Source organism: Aegilops tauschii, chromosome 2 (genome assembly GCF_002575655.3).
Source record: "Aegilops tauschii subsp. strangulata cultivar AL8/78 chromosome 2, Aet v6.0, whole genome shotgun sequence".
Lineage (NCBI taxonomy): Eukaryota > Viridiplantae > Streptophyta > Magnoliopsida > Poales > Poaceae > Aegilops > Aegilops tauschii.
Window position 1 is genome coordinate 635,853,781 of NC_053036.3, and position 22,041 is coordinate 635,875,821.

The 22,041-nt window shown below is 49.1% G+C and overlaps 2 protein-coding genes and 1 long non-coding RNA gene across 3 annotated transcripts; 2 read left to right on the forward strand and 1 right to left on the reverse strand.

The window, feature by feature from the left end:
- The first annotated feature begins 6,974 nt into the window (after window positions 1-6,974).
- Window positions 6,975-12,461, forward strand: LOC109772558 (ETO1-like protein 1). Its single transcript, XM_020331235.4, has 5 exons — window positions 6,975-8,069; window positions 8,245-9,954; window positions 10,200-10,491; window positions 11,233-11,542; window positions 11,889-12,461. The coding sequence occupies exons 1-5, from the start codon at window positions 7,936-7,938 to the stop codon at window positions 12,107-12,109; spliced, it is 2,667 nt and encodes an 888-aa protein (XP_020186824.1). The 5' UTR covers window positions 6,975-7,935; the 3' UTR covers window positions 12,110-12,461.
- A 40-nt stretch (window positions 12,462-12,501) lies between these two features.
- Window positions 12,502-14,269, forward strand: LOC141041853 (uncharacterized). Its single transcript, XR_012203617.1, has 4 exons — window positions 12,502-12,721; window positions 12,816-12,875; window positions 13,236-13,331; window positions 14,194-14,269. It is a non-coding gene; the product is annotated as an uncharacterized lncRNA (long non-coding RNA).
- A 3,889-nt stretch (window positions 14,270-18,158) lies between these two features.
- LOC109772557 (uncharacterized) lies at window positions 18,159-19,713 on the reverse strand. The gene is made up of 2 exons (XM_020331233.3): window positions 19,141-19,713; window positions 18,159-19,045 (listed from the first exon to the last, which is right to left on the reverse strand). Exons 1-2 carry the CDS (start codon window positions 19,243-19,245, stop codon window positions 18,497-18,499), a joined length of 654 nt encoding a protein of 217 aa, XP_020186822.1. The 5' UTR covers window positions 19,246-19,713; the 3' UTR covers window positions 18,159-18,496.
- Between the last annotated feature and the right edge of the window lie 2,328 nt (window positions 19,714-22,041).

Genomic DNA, 22,041 nt, shown 5'->3' on the forward strand with positions numbered 1-22,041 from the left:
TGGATGTCATTGATAACGGGATCACATCATTAGGAGAATGATGTGATGGACAAGACCCAATCCTAAGCATAGCACAAGATCGTGTAGTTCGTTTGCTAAGAGCTTTTCTAATGTCAAGTATCATTTCCTTAGACCATGAGATTGTGCAACTCCCGGATACCGTAGGAATGCTTTGGGTGTACCAAACGTCACAACATAACTGGGTGGCTATAAAGGTGCACTACAGGTATCTCCGAAAGTGTCTGTTGGGTTGGCACGAATTGAGACTGGGATTTGTCACTCCGTATGACGGAGAGGTATCTCTGGGCCCACTCGGTAATGCATCATCATAATGAGCTCAATGTGACTAATGAATTAGCCATGGGATCATGCGTTACAGAATGAGTAAAGAGACTTGCCGGTAACGAGATTGAACGAGGTATTGGGATACCGATGATCGAATCTCGGGCAAGTAACATACCGATAGACAAAGGGAATTGTATACGGGATTGATTGAATCCCCGACATCGTGGTTCATCCGATGAGATCATCGTGGAACATGTGGGAGCCAATATGGGTATCCAGATCCCGCTATTGGTTATTGGCCGGAGAGGTGTCTCGGTCATGTCTGCATGGTTCCTGAACCCGTAGGGTCTACACACTTAAGGTTCGGTGACGCTAGAGTTGTTATGGGAAATAGTATGTGGTTACCGAAGGTTGTTCGGAGTCCCGGATGAGATCCCGGACATGACGAGGAACTCCGAAGTGGTCTGGAGGTGAAGATCGATATATTGGACGAAGGGTATTGGAGTCCGGAATTGTTCTGGGAGTACCGGGTGACGACCAGCGTGACCGAAAGTTGTTTCGGAGGCCCCGGCAAGCGTTGGGGGGCCTTATTGGCCAAGGGGAGGGGGCACACCAGCCCACTAAGGGGTTGTGCGCCCCTCCCAACCCCTCTCACGTAACCTGGAGAGGTGGGGGCGCCTCCCCTAGGGCAGCCAAACTCCCGGCTTGGGGGGCAAGTTTCCCAGGGTGGGGGCGCCCAAACCCATCTAGAGTTTCCCCTGTGGCCGCCGCCCCTCCCCTAGGGAACCCTAGGGCGCCTCCTCCACCCCCTTCCCCCTATATATAGTGAGGGAGAGAGAGGGTAGACGCACCCCTTGCCTGGCGCAGCCCTCTCCTCCTCCAACTCCTCCTCCTCCTCCGTAGTGCTTAGCGAAGCTCTGCCGGAGAACCACGAGCTCCATCGCCACCACGCCGTCGTGCTGCTGGAGTTCTCCCTCAACTTCTCCTCTTCCCTTGCTGGATCAAGAAGGAGGAGACGTCCCCGGGCTGTACGTGTGTTGAACGCGAAGGCGCCGTTCGTTCGGCGCTAGATCGGATCTCCCGCGATTTGAATCGCCGCGAGTACGACTCCATCAACCGCGTTCTTGTAATGCTTCCGCTTAGCGGTCTTCAAGGGTATGAAGATGCACTCCCTCTCTCTCGTTGCTAGCATCTCCTAGAATGATCTTGGTGACACATAGGAAAATTTTGAATTATTGCTACGTTACCCAACAGTGGCATCATGAGCTAGGTCTATGCATAGATTCTATGCACGAGTAGAACACAAAGTAGTTGTGGGCGATGATTTGTTCAATTTGCTTACCGTTACTAGTCTTATCTTGATTCGGCAGCATTGTGGGATGAAGCGGCCCGGACCGACCTTACACGTACTCTTACGTGAGACAGGTTCCACCGACTGACATGCACTTGATGCATAAGGTGGCTAGCCGGTGTCTGTCTCTCCCACTTTAGTCGGATCGGATTCGATGAAGAGGGTCCTTATGAAGGGTAAATAGCAATTGGCATATCACCGTTGTGGCTTTTGCGTAGGTAAGAAACGTTCTTGCTAGAAACCCATAGCAGCCACGTAAAACATGCAACAACAATTAGAGGACGTCTAACTTGTTTTTGCAGGGTATGCTATGTGATGTGATATGGCCAAAAGGATGTGATGAATTATATATATGTGATGTATGAGACTGATCATGTTCTTGTAATAGGAATCACGACTTGCATGTCGATGAGTATGACAACCAGCAGGAGCCATAGGAGTTGTCTTAATTCATTGTATGACCTGCGTGTCAATGAAAAACGCCATGTAATTACTTTACTTTATTGCTAACCGTTAGCCATAGTAGTAGAAGTAATAGTTGGCGAGACAACTTCATGAAGACACGATGATGGAGATCATGGTGTCATGCCGGTGACGAAGGTGATCATGCCGCGCCTCGAAGATGGAGATCAAAAGGCGCAAGATCATATTGGCCATATCATGTCACTTTATGATTTGCATGTGATGTTTGTCATGTTTACATCTTATTTGCTTAGAACGACGGTAGCATAAATAAGATGATTCCTCACTAAAATTTCAAGAGATGTGTTCCACCTAACTGTGCACCGTTGCGAAGGTTCGTTGTTTCGAAGCACCATGTGATGATCGGGTGTGATAGATTCTAACGTTCGCATACAACGGGTGTAAGCCAGATTTACACATGCGAAACACTTAGGTTGACTTGACGAGCCTAGCATGTACAGACATGGCCTCGGAACACAAGATACCGAAAGGTCAAACATGAGTCGTATAGTAGATACGATCAACATGGAGATGTTCACCGTTGATGACTAGTCCGTCTCACGTGATGATCGGACACGGTCTAGTCGATTCGGATCATGTATCACTTAGATGACTAGAGAGATGTCTATCTAAGTGGGAGTTCATTAAATAATCAGATGAACTTAATTATCATGAATATAGTCAAAAGGTCTTTGCAAATTATGTCATAGCTTACGCTTTGGTTCTACTGTTTAAGATATGTTCCTAGAGAAAATTTAGTTGAAAGCTGATAGTAGAAATTATGCGGACTGGGTCCGTAAACTGAGGATTATCCTCATTGCTGCGTAGAAGGCTTATGTCCTTAGTGCACCGATCGGTGTGTTGAACCTCGAGCGTCATCTGTGGATGTTGCGAACATCTAACATACACGTTTTGATGACTACGTGATAGTTCAGTGCGTAATGCTAACGGTTTAGAATTGAGGCGCCAAAGACGTTTTTGAAACGTCGCAGAACATATGAGATGTTCCAAAGACTGAAATTGGGATTTCAGACTAGTGCCCACGTCAAGAGGTATGAGACCTCTGACAAGTTTCTTAAGCCTGCAAACTAAGGGAGAAAAGCTCAATCGTTGAGCATGTGCTCAGATTGTCTGAGTACTACAATCGCTTGAATCGAGTGGGAGTTAATCTTCCAGATGAGATAGTGATGGTTCTCCATAGTCACCGCCACCAAGCTATTTGAGCTTCGTGATGAACTATAACATATCAGGGATAGACATGATGATCCTTGAGCAACTCGCGATGTTTGACACCGCGAAAGTAGAAATCAAGTAGGAGCATCAATTGTTGATGGTTAGTAAAACCACTAGTTTCAAGAAGGGCAAGGGAAAGAAGGGATACTTCATGAAACGGCAAATCAGTTGCTGCTCTAGTGAAGAAACCCAAGGTTGAACCCAAACCCGAGACTAAGTGCTTCTGTAATGAGGGGAATGGTTACTGAAGCAGAACTACCCTAGATACTTGGTAGATGAGAAGGCAGGCAAGGTCAACAGAAGTATATTGGATATACATTATATTAATGTGTACTTTACTAGTACTCCTAGTAGCACTAGGGTATTAGATACCGGTTCGGTTGCTAAGTGTTGGTAACTCGAAATAAAAGGCTACGGAATAAACGGAGACTAGCTAAAGGTGAGATGACGATATGTGTTGGAAGTGTTTCCAAGGTTGATGTAATCAAACATCGTACGCTCCCTCTACCATCGGGATTGGTATTAAACCTAAATAATTGTTATTTGGTGTTTGCGTTGAGCATAGACATGATTGGATTATGTTTATCGCAATATGGTTATTCATTTAAGGAGAATAATGGTTACTCTGTTTATTTGAATAATACCTTCAATGGTCTTGCACCTAAAATGAATGGTTTATTGAATCTCGATCGTAGTGATACACATGTTCATGCCAAAAGATATAAAATAGTAATGATAGTACCACATACTTGTGGCACTGCCATTTGAGTCATATTGGTATAAAACGCATGAAGAAGCTCCATGTTGATGGATCAAAACTTGCATAATGTCTTTAGGAAAAGCAACCTTCAAGTCTTGCTTCTGTATCTTTTCCAAAACCTCTTCCCAATGACCTTGCAAGTCCTCAACATCAACCTCATATCTAAATTCTACCCCCTGATCTTCAAAGTTCTCCACTCGGTTCATTTCAGTGAACAAATATCTAGTAGCTTCTCTCATAGGATCTTCCAACGGTATTGTAGCATAGTCAGCATCTTGTAGTCCCATCTCAGAATTACCACAAACTTTAGATTGATTTTGGAATGCTAACTGGTATCCCATGAGTGTAGGGGATATATCATAGACTTTTCGATAAGTGAGAGTGTCGAGCCAACGAGGAGCGGAAGGAATTGGTTGATGGAAACTAGCAAGAGTTGACTTTGAAAGCTGAAATGAGTGTTTGATGGTTTGTTTGAAAGCAGGAGTAATTGCAAGAAAGTAAATAGTAACAAAGATTGCAACGGTGCAGAAAGTGTCCCAATCCTTAATTATGCTAAGGACAAGTCGGTTGTTTTACTTACAGGGATCAAGGCATTCTCGAGGACACGCGGGAGTTTCACCAAGATACTTTCATCAAGATTCATTGAGCTACCGCATTGCTTTGATAGTTTGTTGTGTGGTGGAACCTATGATAGTGTGTTGTTCTTACTTGAACTAACAACATACTTATGATTATACCCTCTATGCAAGAATTCACAAAATACAAGAGAATAATTAAGAGAACATCTAACAATACCAATACACTCTAGGCTTCCAACACCCCTCATGCAACAGTTCATAAACTTAGGGTATGGTAATATCTTAATCACACGATGCACTCCTATAGGCCCTTAAAGGTGAAGTCATGTACAGTCGACGTTCGCACGTCACCTCTAGAGAATTACACCACAACACAATATCAAAACATTAAACTTGATTCAACTTCACAAGATTACTAGTAACAAGGTTTATCCCATGTACTCAAGAACGTAGCGAACTACTCACAACACATCATATGGATCATGATTAGTGGAGATGAATATATGAATAACAATCTGAACATATCAATCTTTCACCAAATAAACTTATAAGCATCAACTACAAAGAGTAATCAACACCGGAAACTATACTCAACAAAGGATCTGAGACATAAGTTGATAGAACAGAGAGTTAGGGCTAGGGGAGCTGATGGAGATGATGATGCTGATTAAGATGTTGATGGAGATGATGATCTCAATGATGATCTGTTGGTGATGATGATGGCTTCGAATTGCCCCTCCTAGAGGGATGAATCTCCGACAAAATCATACCGCCGGAGAGCAAAAGTGCTTCGCCTCGGTTCCGCCTCGTAGCGGCGGCGAAAAAATCCCATAAAAAGTCCCTCACAAAGTTTTAGGCCAGGAGAAAAATATAGGCCAAAAGGGCGTCGAGAGGTAGTGGCCAAAGTTCCACATGGCCCCACCACGCGACCTAGGGGCGCTTGGACAGGGCGCATAGAGGCCCTGTGCTCCCCTCTGGCCCATCTTCTAGCTTCTGGACTCTTTCCACCAAAATAATTTATGGAATTTTCTGGCTATTTTTGGAGTTCCAAAATCGCTTTTTCTACAAGTACATTTTTAGCCTTGTTTTTCGACTGTCTGGTAATTCCTAAGAATTCCCCTCTTTGTGTGTTTCATTCAAATTAAAGGGGGAAAGGCATTTGAATCGAGCAATAATGTGCAAAATATCATTAAATAAGGAGTAAGTTATAATAAAAATAGATATGCAAAATGGATGTATCAGTAACCAAGCCCCCTGCCCAGATAGTGGTGTATTCAGATCATCCACATTCATATACATTTCAGACGCACCAGACCTTTGCGCCCACATCCCTGTCTGACAACAAACTTCTATCTTACAACCTTGTCTATTGTAGCTGTGGGAACTAGAACAAGCTATTTTATTGTATATAGTACGTACCAACAATTTTAGTGTGTTGCACCGAGTCTGAGGTTGAACTACAACATGAAGACGATGCCTTCATTGAGGAATGGGAAGACAAGGAGCGGGTCTGCCCGAAGGCACACACCCTAGTTCGCCGGCGGTGGCAGGGGCATAGGAGGTTCTTCAAGGTCCGGCCGAGGACATGTATGACTTGTTGTAGCGGCAAGTGATGACATGATGGGGATACCCGATTCCATGCCGACGCGACCGCCCCGCCACCATCGGCTAACACCTAGACCTAACTCTAGCGAAGGTTTATGCTGCATTAGAAGGCGACGAAGATGGCTGGACCACATCAGATCCGCCCTGGCAGAACCGGGAAGTGACCTTATTCTACGCTGCCGGTGACTCTACCGCCTAGCTACCACCGGGCTGACACCTAGGCCTAACCCTAGGCGGAGCTCGATATCCATTAGAAGGCGACAAAGAGGGCTAGACCACCCCAGATCCGTTCAAACAGAACTAGGAAGTCAGATATGTCACCGAAGCTCCACACGTACTCCACCAACGCCGAGTTGCATCGCCGGAGCAAGGACATGACAGGGAGACCTCATTCCATTCCGCCACCTGGCACTTACACCTAGCCCTAGCCAAGACCAAGGCAACCCTATCTGCACGCCCCGACCGCCTCCCCGGCGCCGAAAAGCATCCGGCGGTGGAGGGGAACATGCAGCGCCGTGAATCGCTGTCATTTTTCAGTTCTATCTGTTTGGGCCCTTGCTCATCTACATGAGCAAACCAGCCTACTAATCCTTTTGCACTTGTCTACATGTATGTGTGGGTGTGGGTGTGGGTGGGTGGGCATCCATGGGGTTGATGTCAGCTTCAAAGCCCATCCCATGCGCCCAATTCAGCTGCCCCCATTGCCTTTTGCGCTTGTCATCTCCCCTGATTATTCCCCCAATACGAGATCCATCTCCACTCCACTTTTGCATGGTGGTCTGCCAACCAGCACACATGGCCATGGGAATGGGATGGTGGCAGAATAGATAGAGAAATTCAGACTCCCAGGAAAAAAGGACGAGCGAGCAGCAAACAACCCCCGTATTTCCCTCTCCCCCCTTTCCCCTCGGATACCCACCCCCCGCCCCCCCCCGCCCGAGGTCCAGTGGAGCCGCGCACTGAGCCCGCCCGCCCGCCCACCCGCCGCGACCCCGACCACCCTCTCCCTCCCCTCCTCCCGTCGCCGCCGCCCCCCTTCCCCCGCCGGCCCGCTCTCCCCCCTCCGACGCACCACGTCCCCCGCTGCCGGTTCGACTCGATCCGGCCGGCCCCGACCCGCCAAGCCGCGCCGGAGATCAAGGAGGGCTCGCCCGAGGCCCAGCGGCGACCGGGGTCCCCGGCAATTCCGCCGCCAAGGAGGTGCGGAGGCGCATCCCCGCGCCCGCCCGTGCTCCCTCCATCCCTCCCTCCCGCTCCGCTCCAGGGAAGAAGAGGAAAGCGCGCATCTTGGAAGGACGATTTGTCCGTTCGTCGTCGTCCCCCAGCTGGTGCGGTGGGTTGCCCCGCTCCGCTCAGCTCACCTCAGCTCACGGGGCCGGATTTGGTCTGGCGGTGCGGGTGCGGTTGGGGTGCGAATTAAAAAAGGGCGAGGAGAGGGGGAGTGGTTAGTTCTTCCCTACCCTTGGCCGCTTGCAGCGGGGGCGCTAGCTGCTTCGTTGGCTCGCTCGTGCCATTAAAGGCGTCCCCTTCCTCCCTCCGCCCCCCTCTCTCTCCCGGTGGTTGGGTCCTCGGAAGATCTGCGTCGGTTCTTGCCAGGGGTTTGGGCAGATTCGAGGAAGAAGACGGGGGCGGGCTCTGATTCGCCGTGGTATTTATGTGCCATGAGGAAGCTCTTCTTCTCCGAGTTGACCTCCTGCAAGGAGACCAAGCTCCAGTCCGCCACCCACTCATGGCTGCCCATGGACAAAGGCAAGCTCTCCAAGTTCACTGGCCACTCCAGCTCCTCCTCCTCGATGTAAGCGTTCTTGGCTCAAGTCTGCTCTGTTTGCTGCTGAATTTTGTTGTACCTTGGTTAATTAGTCCGGTCTTAGGGCGGTGAACATCAAAATTCAGATTTTTAGTGCTGCTAGTTCGTTTTTGGTGTGCAGAGCCAGCTGATTCAACTGTCTTTCCTTGTGTTTGCGATGCAGAGAATCTCTGATGAAAATGCCGGAGCCGCCGGTCCTCCCGCACTTCAAGCCCGCTGACTACGTCGACATATTGGCTCAGATTCACGAGGAGCTGGAGTACTGCCCTCCCGACGAGAAGTCGTGCCTGTACCTGCTCCAGTTCCAGGTCTTCCGCGGGCTTGGTGAGGCCAAGCTGTCGCGAAGGAGCCTCCAGGCTGCGTGGGAGAAGGCGAGCACGATACACGAGAAGCTCATATTTGGGGCATGGCTCAAGTACGAGAAGAGAGGGGAGGAGCCCATATCTGACCTTCTTGGCTCGTGCGGCAAGTGCTCTCAAGAGTTCAAGCTGCTGGATTTCGTCTCGCAGATCTCCGCCGATTCGCTCGGGATAAGCTATGACGACGAATCTGATGAGTTCCAGGGCTCCCCGGTGGTTCATTTCCGGATAAGAGATGACATGATTGCCTGCGATAGGCGGAAGCTTGCGGCCTTGTCAACTCCACTGTATGCGATGCTTAATGGTGGGTTTAAGGAATCACATCTTGAGGTCATTGACATGTCTCGGAACGGCATCTCGCCTATTGGTATGCGGGCCATCAGTAAATTCAGCCTGTCAGGAAGACTACCGTATTTGTCAGCAGAATCTATTTTGGAGATGCTTGATTTTGCTAACAAATTCTGCTGTAAGGGCCTCAAGGATGCTTGCGAGCAAAAGCTTGCTTCTTTTGTTTCTTCCAGGCAAGATGCCATAGATTACATGGAGTGTGCTATTGAGCTGGGCTGTTCCATACTTGCCGCGTCATGCTTGCAGGTGCTCCTGAATGAGCTTCCAGAATGCTTGAATGATGAGCAAGTGGTTAGGATATTCTCCTCTGCGAATAAGCAGCAGAGATCCACTATGGCTGGCAATGCATCCTTCTCCCTATATTGCCTTCTTGGTGAAGTCTCCATGAGCATCAGTGCAACATCAGATGTCACTGTAAGCTTCTTGGAGAAGCTGGTTGACTCGGCATCAGATTCTAGACAGAAGCAGTTGTCCTTGCATCAGCTGGCTTGCGTGAGGCTGCTAAGGAAAGATCATGCTGAAGCGGAGCGCCTGTTCAATGCCGCCTTTACCGCTGGTCATGTCTACTCGGTAGTGGGCTTGGCTAGATTGGCCTCTCTGAGGAGCAATAAGCATTATTCTCTCAACTTGCTTGACTCTGTCATGTCATCTCGTTGGCCTCTTGGGTGGATGTATCAAGAGAGAGCCCTATATCTGGACGGTGATAGCAAGTTGGAGAATCTCAATAAGGCTACTGAACTGGATCCGACGCTTACATACCCCTATATGTTTCGAGCTGCATCGTTGATGAAAAGGCAAAGTGTTGAAGCTGCCCTGATGGAGATTAACCGGATCCTGGGGTTCAAGCTGGTCCTGGAATGCTTAGAGCTAAGGTTCTGTTGCTACCTTGCTCTAGAGGACTACAGAGCTGCCTTATGCGATGTACAGGCAATCCTCACGCTTGCTCCAGATTATCGTATGATTGGTGGTCGGGTGGCTGCGAAGCAGCTACGTACACTTGTGATGGAGAATGTAGAGCAATGGACGACTGCTGATTGCTGGATGCAGCTTTATGATCGGTGGTCCTCTGTGGATGATATTGGATCCCTCTCGGTCATATATCAAATGCTGGAGTCAGATGCTGCTAAGGGAGTACTGTACTTCAGACAGTCTTTGCTACTTCTCAGGTAACTTAATTAATTTATGTTATTGCACAGAACAATTAATAGCTGGCATAATGCAGTTTGTTAGTCTATCAATTATTGGCATTGTAGATGCTACATCACATGGTTTGCATGCCTGGCATGTCTTGGAATGCTAATTTAGTAGATGGCTGATCACAGATCAGCATAGTTGCACATGCCTCCTCCATGATCTAATTCTTTGGCAGTATATGTTAGGACCAATGCAATTGTCTTTGTTCTTTTTCCAGATTAAATTGTCCTGAGGCAGCAATGCGCAGCTTGCAGCTTGCTCGCGAGCATGCGGCAAGCCAACATGAACGGCTTGTTTACGAAGGATGGATACTGTATGATACTGGCCACTGCGAGGAAGGATTGCAGAAAGCGGAAGCATCGATTGCCATACAGAGATCATTTGAGGCATTCTTTCTAAAAGCTTATGCTTTAGCTGATTCGAGTCTTGAGCCGTCAACCTCGGCAACAGTCGTATCGCTTCTTGAAGATGCATTACGGTGTCCCTCAGATAGACTTAGGAAGGGCCAGGTAAGACTTTTCTACACCTCTTTCTCAGATCTGCCTGGATAAACATTCCATGCATGATAAGGATTTGCTGCCTTGTTTCTCCTGTGACATATTGCTATATAGAGATCCAGAGATCTTATACCGTAAATACTTATGTAGCAAAGAAGGGTTTTGTCCCAGGCTCGCAAATTACGGAGTGGAACTTTGTTGACTTTTCTACCTATTCCTTTTGTGTAGTATATGCATGTGCATTTCCTCATTTGTTAAATGTATAGGTGACTCTTTATGATTCAGATCAGGTGTTGCTATACATAGCCCTTGTTAGGATGTCATATTCGTTGTTGCATTGAGTAATGGGAATGGTGCACTTACCATTAAAAAATGGCTGTCCTGGTGCTCCTAACATGGCAACTCATTAACTGGTCTATTGAGGGTACTCCAAGAGTGATTTGATTTCTTGTCAAATGGATATCTTCTTGTCTAAGTTAGAGCATGCCATACCATCCAGGGTATAGAATGCCATTTTCCCCATATGGAGTGGGTTGTTGGCTTCAGTAGCTGCTCAGATGAATTTCATCGTGTTTGTAATCATCTTAGCTACCTGCCTTTGTTCTTTGCTGCATGAATTAAGCTACTTAATTAAAAACTGTTCCTTTAGCACAGCTAGATCCAAGTTCATATATAGATGATTCTGTAACTTTCTAGACTGAAATGTCCAGACAAGAAGCATTCTAACACATATATTTGTTTCACATCTTACAGGCTTTGAATAACCTTGGGAGTGTTTATGTGGATTGCGGTAATCTAGACTTGGCAGCTGAATGCTACATCAACGCCTTAAAGATTGGCCACACCAGAGCTCATCAAGGCCTCGCCAGGGTTCATTTCCTTAGGAATAACAGGACCGGTGCATTCGAGGAAATGACCAAGCTGATAGAGAAGGCCAGGAGCAATGCATCAGCATACGAGAAGAGGTCTGAGTATTGTGACCGGGATCTAACTAAAGCTGATCTGCAGATGGTCACCAAACTTGACCCCCTCCGGGTCTACCCCTACAGATACCGTGCTGCTGGTAAGCGCTTGTACCTGCCTAGCGTATCTAGTTTTAGATCACCAGTATCAAAGAAGGTTGAAACTTTGAATATAAAATTCTGGTCAAAGTAGTTCGATATGTTATTGGTTGTAGCTCATCTGCGCCCAACTCCCAGAGAGGGTTTGTTGATACTTTAACAAACCAACTACCCAGTTCCTAACATGGGCTAGTAATAAGTCAATGCTGTTTGCCATATTCTATGCTCAACCTGATCAGTTGGTGTAACAACCACATATTTCATTTAGTTCCTGAATTAGCTCATCTGTTTAAAGTTCTCATGTCCCCCTTTATGCTGATGTGGACTCCTGTATGATCTGGTTCTCAGTTCTGATGGACAACCACAAGGAGAAAGATGCCATCTCAGAGCTGACTAAGGCAATTGCCTTTAAGGCGGATCTAAACCTGCTCCATCTGCGTGCGGCCTTCCATGAGCACGTGGGTGACATCTCAGGCGCCCTCCGGGACTGCCGCGCAGCACTTTCCGTGGACCCCAACCACCAGGAGATGCTCGAGCTTCATCACCGGGTGAACAGCCAAGAACCCTGAGCCCGTTGTTGTACATACAGGAGGGGCTCCCATAGCGAAAACCCATACCAGTGTATGTTCTGTACCATACACAGCAAGCAGTAATTTTTAGTTTTGATGGTGTCTAGTGCGGCTGTAAGGATTGTGATCATCAAAACGTCTAAAATTAAGCCACGTGCTATATGGAAAATATTACATTCCACCTGTGTCACTTGGCTACACTAACTGGGCAATAGGCTTCAGCATGCAACAATACACTGCATACTGCCGATTGAACCGAAGGCCTGGCTGTTGTGTTCTTCAGTTTTTGCACTGCTGTAAGATCCACTTCTTTTGTGTTAGTAGTGAATCTGTTGCGACATGCAATTTGATATGTCCGTTGTGTAACCATTTTCATACTTCGTAAACTGCTGAATAGCACTATTAGTTGATCCTCAGGCTGCAGATGTAAAGATAGTTCATGTAGTTGTTTTTGTGTGATTAACTATGGTTAGGGCCTGCAAATTGGATATCATTTCTGATTATCATGGTCGGTAAACTGGTAAATAACACTACTAATAGTTGCATATGGTTGAAGACTGGAATGATCTGCATGAGTCGGTTACCACTGCATGTTATTCCCCAGATGGACAGGTACAGTTATTTTCTTGTTAGTGAACATGTGTACTTTGTGTAGTGGCCATGAAACTAGATGAGCTTATGTTATATTTCTCTGTTACTTTTGAAGGTTGCAATGGTGGCCTGGTGGGATCTCACAAGGGAAGCTGCCATTTATTTGATACAACTGGTATGCCACTCTAATCATAGTTAAAAGCATCCGTCGATGTTCTTTAGAATTAAGTAATAGTAGGCTGATATAAGAAAGCATCAATATGTAGACATGTAGTAACATCATCTAGTGTTCAATTCCGTTGATGACTGCCGAAAAGAAGCTTCAGTACAAAAGTATCTAAGAAGCGGGAACAAGAAATCTGGCCAGAAGAAAATTACTGACTTCCATGTGCATGATTGTGCAGTGCATGCATTTTAGGAAACTTAATACTTCATTAAGAAACATTCATGCTTAGCCTTCTCGAGATCTGGACTCTAAAATTCAGGTAACGTGATGCCACCAGTACCACCTAAGCATCTGTATCTCGCGCTGCAGTTTGCTCAAGGAAGTTCCCGGCAAGTCCTGACTACTTCTGCAGATTAAAGAATCCGTGTTGTTAATGGCTATGGGCTTGTTCATAAATTTTTAAAGGTAATATTTCGTTCTCCTCCCATTGTAAATTGTCTTCGACATGTTTGCTGATCAAAATACAGTTTTATTTTTTGCAAATCCAGAACACATGAACAATGTTATTCTGTGTAATGCAATTTGCGCTGAGCTGTTTCCCTTGGAGGGAATAAGCATGTTGGGGCTGCCCAGAAAACACACACACACACACACACACAGGAGAGCACCCAGGGAGATTTGGGGCACCGCACGACTCGTGTCTTCTCACTGTTTCTTTCTTCTCACTAACAAATGAACCGGATACAATAGCGTAAGTACCGAAACGTACAACTCACCAAGCTACACTGGCCTGATCTTAAACTCACTCTCCACTAGCTAGCCACATGCACGCACACGTTCTCCACTTGTGCAGCATCTCCGCAACGGCTGCACAACCCAGCCAAAACAGATGCATTCAGCCGGCTGACACTAACAACCTCCATGCAATCTAGCTAACAAACACAGGTATACATGGCACTTGCACTTCCAGGCCGCATCTTCACTGGGTGCATTGGGGCCGTTCCTGGTTCACTGAAACACACGCCTACACAAAACGACTCCAAGGGCACTTGCATGGTTGCCCTCAGCTACAAACTTGCGGATGTGCTCACGTCGCTGCCGCCGCACACGCTTCTACCTCTCTGCTTCTCCAGCTACTGATCCGCCCGTGTCATGAAGCAACACATGCATTTTTCCTTGAACCTACTAATGAAATTATATGACAATTAAACTATGCAGTACAATAAAACATAAACTAGACCTATACAGCAGGGCTAGCTCTAACAGAGCAACGCACTAGTGTTAGTTTGGGTCTTTGCATTCACTTTCTGTTTGATATTTTCAACAGGGGTTCAGCAATACCAGAAGCTAAATGGGGCTGCTCACAGATACACCGAGAGCCCAGTTTGCAAAGCTGGTTGAAAGCACAAACACCAGCAATCATCCAGTTGAAGCAGTGTCCCCGTCCTTGCCCGACGAACAACCACCAAGGAGGAGTCCTGGTCATGGCTGTCCAGCGCCTGTCCATGTGGGGTTTGGTAATTGTCACGGGCGTGTGGGGTTTGGTTATTGTCGCGGAGAAGCCAGAGTGTTCCAGGTTTTTGGTTTCCCTGTTCCGAGTGCGAAGCTAGCGTAAGTGCGCGGAGCTGTTGGTTTCTTTTCCTGTATAGATATCTTTAGGTTTTCACCCAAAGTCTCAACTGGTTGAAAGTGTTGTCTGTTTGATGCCTGCTTTCTTTGGGTGGTGCCTGCCGTAAGAAAGAGATTAATTCAGAAAAACCATACCATTCTTTCCACTGCTGATATAGCCTCTGTAATCGTATGGTTAACAGCCAGCCAGTACATTTATTTGTTGGTAACATATTGGTTATTTCCTGATGCTACATGACAGGATGTATCCCTTGTGCTTCAAAAAATTCCTGCTAATTTGTTAACAACCAATGATGGCTAGTCCTGTGAGACCGGGTCTTTCTGTCCATCAAGTTAGAGCAGCTTTATAGAACGCCACGTGTACACACGGATCTCAGAGAGAGGACTATGTGCCTCTTCCCCAAAGCGCTGCAATCTTCCCCAAGAAGGCCTGGTTGCGGGTCTTGCAGATCCTCCGACTTGGATGGCGAGGACCGGCTCCTCCATGGCTTCCTGCGCCGGTTGTTGACCACTGCAGGGATAGATGCCAGTCGCCTCCGCCCCAAGAATGTGAAAGTCATTGGGGCTCAGCCCTGAGGCGTCGGACGGAGCGCCTAACGACGACTACGAGCACTGAAGCAAGCCGAAGGCCATCGCCCTTCCCTCGCCGGAGCCGGGCAAAATATGTTGTAGTAGAGAGTCGGGAAGTAGTCGTGCTAAGGTCCCATAGGATCAACGCGCCATCACAGCAACCGCCGCCGACGAAGAGTAACGTAGATCAGAAGCATCTAATCTGAAGACACACGAACATAGATGATGAACAGTGACCAGATCCGAGCAAATCCATCAAAGACAGATCCACCGGAGACACACCGACAATGCTAGACGCACCACCAGAACGTGGACTAGGCGGGGAGACCTTTATTTCATCTTCAGGGAGCCGCTGCCTTCTCGCCTTCCTGAACAGGACACAAATCCTAACAAAAATCGAAAAAAGTCTAAAAACGGAGCCCTCCCACCGGCAAGAACCGGGGTCCACTTTGCCCCATGGCCCTAAGGCCACCGGAGACGAGGCGAACCGGCGGCGGCGCCGACGGGAGGCGGAGGAACCCTAGCTTTTTGGGAGGCAGCGTGGAGTTTGGTCTGATGTAGTTAGTTCAACTAAACTCTGCTTTCGAGACAATTCGGGGGTTTGAATTTGAAAAAGACGGTTGCGGGGTATAGGGGTCGAGCCCCTCCTGTCCGCGGACAGACGCAAGGAGGAGAAGAATCCGGACGTGCCCGCGGGCATATGAGAGATCAATTTTCCCAGTTGAGATGGAGATGCTCTTAAGTCTTAGAGCTTGGCTGATTTCATGGTCCAGTCAAGCTGATGGTAATTGGAAAAGCAACGATCCTGGCATTCAGTGGGAGGAAGAGCAACTTTAACGCGCCGATCCATTTCGTCCGTGCATGTCTGTTTGGGTCAAACAGACATAAAAGTCGGCCCAACGCGCTAACCCAAACGAACACACGTCTGTTTTTCGTTCAGGCGACCCATTCCTGGCCCAAATTTGGGCCTCATTTGGGTCGGCGCGGACACGAGGCGGACACACGTGACGCCCGCCTACTCCTCCTCCCTGGCCCGCTAGTCGGTGACACATAGGCCATTCTCTTCCTCCCCCATGGACAGCAAGCCACCGCCGGCCCCACCCCGTCGCCGCCGCCGCCCAGTTTCGGTGCCCTCGCAAGCAGTCCGCACCCACATACCTCCCCGCAGCACACCACCTTCCCACGTCGCCGGCACCACCGCCTCGCCGCCGGACCACCGCAGCTTCTTCCCCGACGTCGCCACAAGCACCACCTTGGCCCCCGGCCAGCTCCTTCGGCAACGCCGGCACGCTCGTCTGACGCCGCCACACTCCTCGAACGCCGCCAGGCCAGCTACATGGTCCAAGGGAGGCGCGCGTCTCTTCGCCGGCCAGCATCTTCGGCGACGCCCGAAAGCTGTTCGACGGTTTGCCCCTAAGGTACAACCGGACTCCGCCGACGAGTTATTTTCCACAATTTCCTCTGCGACTCCGATGATTCCTCATCCGACAATGAGGAGATGGTGGCTGCTGTGTTGGTCGTCCATGACCACCTTAGTAGGCAGCGGCCGTTGTTCCGGGGCACACTCCGGCGTTGAATCGCAACCGAGAGAGTGGCCATTTCCTTCTTTGGAAGGCCTACTTTGAGGCACCCAACCTGCTCTTCAAACATCACCAATTCCGGCGTCGTTTCATGGCTAGGCATGTTTTCAACCATATTGGGGAGGGGTAGTCGGATAAGATAAGTATTTCGAGTGCAAGGAGGACGCCCTTGGAAAGGTTGGCTTCTCTTCTTATCAGAAATGCACTGCAGCTATCCGAATGCTTGCATACGGAGTTCCCGATGATCTCATTGATGAGTACGTCCGTATGAGTGGTCTACGTGCCTAGACTCCATATACAAGTTCTGCAAGGCTGTGATTGCAGTGTTTGGCCCTGAGTACTTGAGAGAGCCAAATGTTGAAGATACAGCCCACTTGTCGGCGATGAATGCCAGCAGGGGCTTCCCGGGGATGCTTGGTAGCATAGACTGTATGCACTGGGAGTGAAAGAACTGCCCTGCTTGGCAAGGGTAGTATACTGGCCATGTCAAGGCTTGCACTATCATACTTGAGGCCGTAACCTCACAAGATCTTCGGATCTGGCACTCTTTTTTTGGCATGGCCGGATCGCACAATGATACCAACGTGCTTCAACGCTCGCCGGTGTTTGCAAGGCTTGCCGAAGGCAACTGCCCGCCGGTGAATGTTAACATCAATGGCCACAACTATAACAAAGGATACTACCTAGCTGATGGTATCTATCCTCAGTGGACTACTATTGTGAAGACAATTTCCAACCCTATAGTTGAGAAGAGGAGGAGATTTGTAGAGCAAGAGAGTGCTAGGAAGGATGTGGAGCGTGTCTTTGGTGTTCTCCAATCTTGATGGGGCATCGTTGGGTATCCTGCTAGAACCTGGGGCACCAAAAAGTTGTGAGAGGTGATGACTGCTTGTGTGATCATGCACAATATGATCGTAAATGATGAGCGCCCGGAACGTATCTACAACCAAGGGTTTCAGTTCCATGATGACAATGTTCCTGAGAATGGAGGGGCCGCAACGTTTGCACAATTCATTCAATTTCATCATCAAATGCATGATTGAGAAACTCACATTAAGCTGCAAGATGATTTGGTTAAGCATATGTGATTTTTTTTAATGTATTTGAGACAATTTAATTTTATTTGGCTTGTAAACTATGACATATTTATTTGGCTTGTGAACTATGCTATATTTGTCTGCTTGTATTTTGTTTGAAAAATGACGGCAAGCCGGCCGCACGGGTGAAAATGGGTCCGTGTGTTGGGCGCACTGCCGACCCAAACAAAAACAGGGCGAACGAAAAGCTGGCGGCCGACCTAAACATACACAAAGCGGACAAAGCGCGTCCGTTTAAGTGGACGCGTTGGGTTGCTCGAATAATCGAAGAAGCAATGATCCTGGCATTCCATTCAGTGGGAGGAACGCTGGTGATGTGGCTCATGGTTGCTTGTGGTGTGTGTGTGGGGTGGGTTGTGTGCATCACGGACTCGGTTCAAGATAAATTTACATCTAGTATGTCTTTTCCTTCGTAATTTTTCTTGCTGGAGCAACACCGTTTAACCATTTTATTGCAAACATATAATATATCACTGCACATACCAAGTTACATCCTCTTCCCTGCAGCTACACGACTGATCATGGTCCATTGATTAAAACAACAATCGCCACATCATTTATAACTAAGCATGAGAAGAAATGGGAGGATCGATGGAGCTCTATGAGTACATTCCTAGCTCAGGAGACACACTGGTGACACTGCAGACTGGTAAGGTAAGCAACAACTAGCTGGTCGATCCCTCGAGGCTGCGATGATAAAACAGGAGCCTCGAACGCGCCGGCGACACGCCGACTGACATGACGACGCCGATCATCAGTTGCCGGCCGCCGGGGGTGGCGGTGGTGGCCAGGTAAGCTCGAGGCCGCCGAAGTCCTCCCACGCGCCGGAGGGGGCGAGCGCCCCGTCGCAGCCACCCCACGGCGCGAGACTGTCATAGAGGTGGTCCGTGGCCGTCGGTGCCGTCCACGGGAAGCCGCCGAGCCCGAGGTCGAACTGCGGCAGGAAGACGGCGCCGTCGGTGAGGAACGGGAAGACCGGGAGCGGGGGGAGTGCGTCCTGCTGTTCCGGCTGCTGCGGCGGTGGCGGCGAGTCGGAGGAGGGCGTGTGGGGCTCCGCGGAGGACCTGCGGCGCTTGCCGCTGCCGGAGCCGCGGCGGCACGCGCCGCCAACGGGGACCTTGCGCAGCGTGCCGCCGTGCGTCCAGTAGCGGCGGCAGGTGCGGCAGTAGTGGCGCGGCTGCGCGGTGCTGTAGTTGTTGTAGTAGCAGAACTTGGTGTCGGTGGAGCTGCACCGCGGGCACTCCAGCTTCGGCTGCTGCTGCTGACTCTGGCCGTCGCCGTTCTTCTTGGTCACCGGTCCCTCCTGGTCACCACAGTTCAGCACACGCTGCGCGCATCAGTATGAACGTCGCTTGCCGGAGAAGAGAGAGACAGAGTGAGCACTGAGCAGAGACTGACCTGCGCGAGTGGCTGCTCTTGCTCATCAGCGTCGGAGGCTTGGTCGGCGGCGAAGGGGCGCTTGGAGCTGGCGGCGGGGAGGAGCGAGGCGGAAGCTGGAGCCATCGTTTGCCGTGCGAGCGGAGCAGCGCATGCCGTGTCCGACCCGGCCGGCTTAAAAGGAGCTGCGGCCTGCGGGCGCGCGTGGTGATCACCAGCTAGCTAGCTCTACCCGTAGCTAGGCAATTACCTAGCTAGGAGAGGGAGGACCTGAGGACGGGAGGAGAGAGTGAGACGTAGCGGTCAGTGTGAGCTGGATGGGCGGCAAGCGGCGGCGGCAATCAGATGATGATGGAGCTGACGGATGGATCGACGGGAGCGGTTGGTCGTGGCCTACTAGTGGTAACGTATGCGAGGCCGTGCGTCCAGTGGGTGTCCTATATATATATATAGAAGCCGGCGCGGCGGCATGGACGTACGGCCGGAGAACAAGATGCTCTCCTTGCGCCCGAAGGTAGCTTCCTCCACCGTGCACGGTGCAGTCGGCGTCGCCGTCGCGTTCTATATATGTCTGTCACGGTGCACCGGCGACGCAGAGCAGACCCGACGCGCACGGCCATGCCTTATTAGCAGCAGGAGTAGGAGTGTAGGACCGTTCGTTCCGTTTACCAAGGAAACCGAACGGCCGGCCGGTGTGCAGAGGAGACTGGAGAGTTTTCGGTCCGCCCTCCGCCGTGCTGGATAGATGGATGGAATCTTGCAAGTTGCCGCTGGTGCCAGTCCAGTCCAGACAAGCACGCACGCGCGGCACTGTGCAAAGATACTGTGATGGACGTGTACGTGATCGGCGAGTGGGCATCGTCGCATCGGCATCTGGCGTCGCCGCCGGTCGGACGAGCCGTGACGCCGGCCGACTCAAGCATCCAGTGTGTTGTGCGTGCGTGACAACGTTGGCCGACGGGGCGGATCGGCGTTAATGGAGGCGGACGGACGGACGCGAGCTGGCGGGCTAGTCGCGTCAGGGTGACGCGGCGCGGGGCCCGGCGGAGGTTGGCGAGCTAGGCGAGGGGGCGTGTCATCTCGGGGGAGAGAGGACAAAGGGGGGGACATGGTCGGTGCGGCTTTTTCTACGCGGCAGGGCCACCCGCACCATGCGACGGCTACGGCGCTGTCACAGTCGTGGATTTTGTCTCTCGTCCCGGGTTGGACAAGTTCACTGTTTTGACCCCTTTCCTTAACTTAACCATCATCTGACCCTATACGTAAAAGTTTTTCACATCTCATCTTTTTCACATCCTATCACTAAAGTTTTTGACGGTAAGACTTACTTACACTGTCACGCCTGTTTGGTGTGAAAAAGATTATACCGCCATGGTCTTTGACGGTAGGGGCATATGCATGTAATTATAATAGAGTCACGCATGCAATAAAACAAAAATGAAGACCCTACCGTCATAAGCTATGGCGGTAGGGTAACACATCCTACCGCCATAGACTATGGATGTAGGCTCTTTTTCGCAAAAAAAGAAGGTGACGGTGCAGATAAGTCCTACCGCCAAAGGCCTTGGCGGTAGGATGTGTTACCCTACCCCCAAAGACAATGGTGGTAGAAAAAGGGCCAGACCCGAAATAGTTTTGGACATAGGATCAGATCGTGCTAAACTAACGAAAAAGGGTCAAAACAGTGAATTTGGCCAAAACTTTCTCATGCTAAGGATCAACTCCTGACCACCTCTAAATATATCAAACTTTTCATATGTCTAAATTGATGGTGTCATATAGTCTTTTTTTAACACAGTACAATTGAAGTCGCTCACATACACGAGCAAACACTCACCCTTATGAAGGGACGGACGCACACTCTACCCCTATGAGCACCTCCATGAGACTCAGCCGGCATAGCATCTTAAGATTTTACGAAAGTCAATGGGAACGTCTCCTCTCACTGAACGAATATCGCCGGAAGCCTGAAATAAAAACAGGAATAATGAGAGCACCAACATCAAGTATATATAGGACTTGAACCTTGGTGTGCTGGGGATACCAGTGTCCTCCTAACCATCCATTGACATGTTGGTTCGTGATGATGTTATATAGTCGTTTGGCGTGATCTCGGTTCTTCCTAGTATTGCACAAATCCCGAGAGGAAACATCAGGGATGACACATAGACAAAAAGGGGTCATATATTCACCGTTAGCTGCTTGTTTTTATATTTTAAAAATCATTTGATTTTTCCAGCACTATCGGATGAAATCCAATAGTTGACTATGCTTCCTTGTGCTCCGGATATTCCTCCTCGCGATTTTCCTCTCGAACCGCCTACCCCACTCCATTCACAGTTGGCGGCACAGCCGCCCCGACCATCCCTCTTAATATCCCCGCATCAAAGTTGTCTCCAACAATCCCACACCCTACCCAAACCTGACATAGCCTACTACTCACTGCTCGAGGTTATGCATTCTACATCTTCATCCAAATCGACTGCCACACTTTTTTTCCAGGGAACTAAAATTTACCAAATGCAACAAGAAATGACAATCCGATCTGTGATCTTCGATTCTCCTCACTCTTGCAAGTTTCAACGCATAGACACGGCACAACCAATTATATTGGTTATCTATAAGATAGACATCTTTGTCGGGTGACACATTACCAGGGAGTACCGCGAGAATCAAGTGAGGGCATAGTTAAAAAGTTTACAAACTTTTCATTTGGAATTCCGTGATTTCAAGGGCTACCAAGGAAATTGTCTTGAAATTTCTTTCTGTCCACGTCTAAACGAAATTCAATTTTTTGATCAACAAATCTCATTTTAATCAAAATTTTCCAGAATGATTTTAAAATTCTAGACACGGGGCGATGGAGAGTAATAAAGCGGGGCGAAGATATGAGACACCGCATATCACTAGTAGAAAACAGGG

Bases quoted from the DNA above. Each gene is read 5' to 3' on its own strand.
- LOC109772558 (XM_020331235.4), top strand. From the start codon at position 7,936: ATGAGGAAGCTCTTCTTCTCCGAGTTGACCTCCTGCAAGGAGACCAAG. The intron at 9,955-10,199 runs GTAACTTAATTA...TTCTTTTTCCAG, and splicing joins CAGTCTTTGCTACTTCTCAG to ATTAAATTGTCCTGAGGCAG. The intron at 10,492-11,232 runs GTAAGACTTTTC...CACATCTTACAG, and splicing joins ATAGACTTAGGAAGGGCCAG to GCTTTGAATAACCTTGGGAG.
- LOC109772557 (XM_020331233.3), bottom strand. From the start codon at position 19,245: ATGGCTCCAGCTTCCGCCTCGCTCCTCCCCGCCGCCAGCTCCAAGCGC. The intron at 19,046-19,140 runs GTCAGTCTCTGC...TGTGGTGACCAG, and splicing joins AAGAGCAGCCACTCGCGCAG to GAGGGACCGGTGACCAAGAA.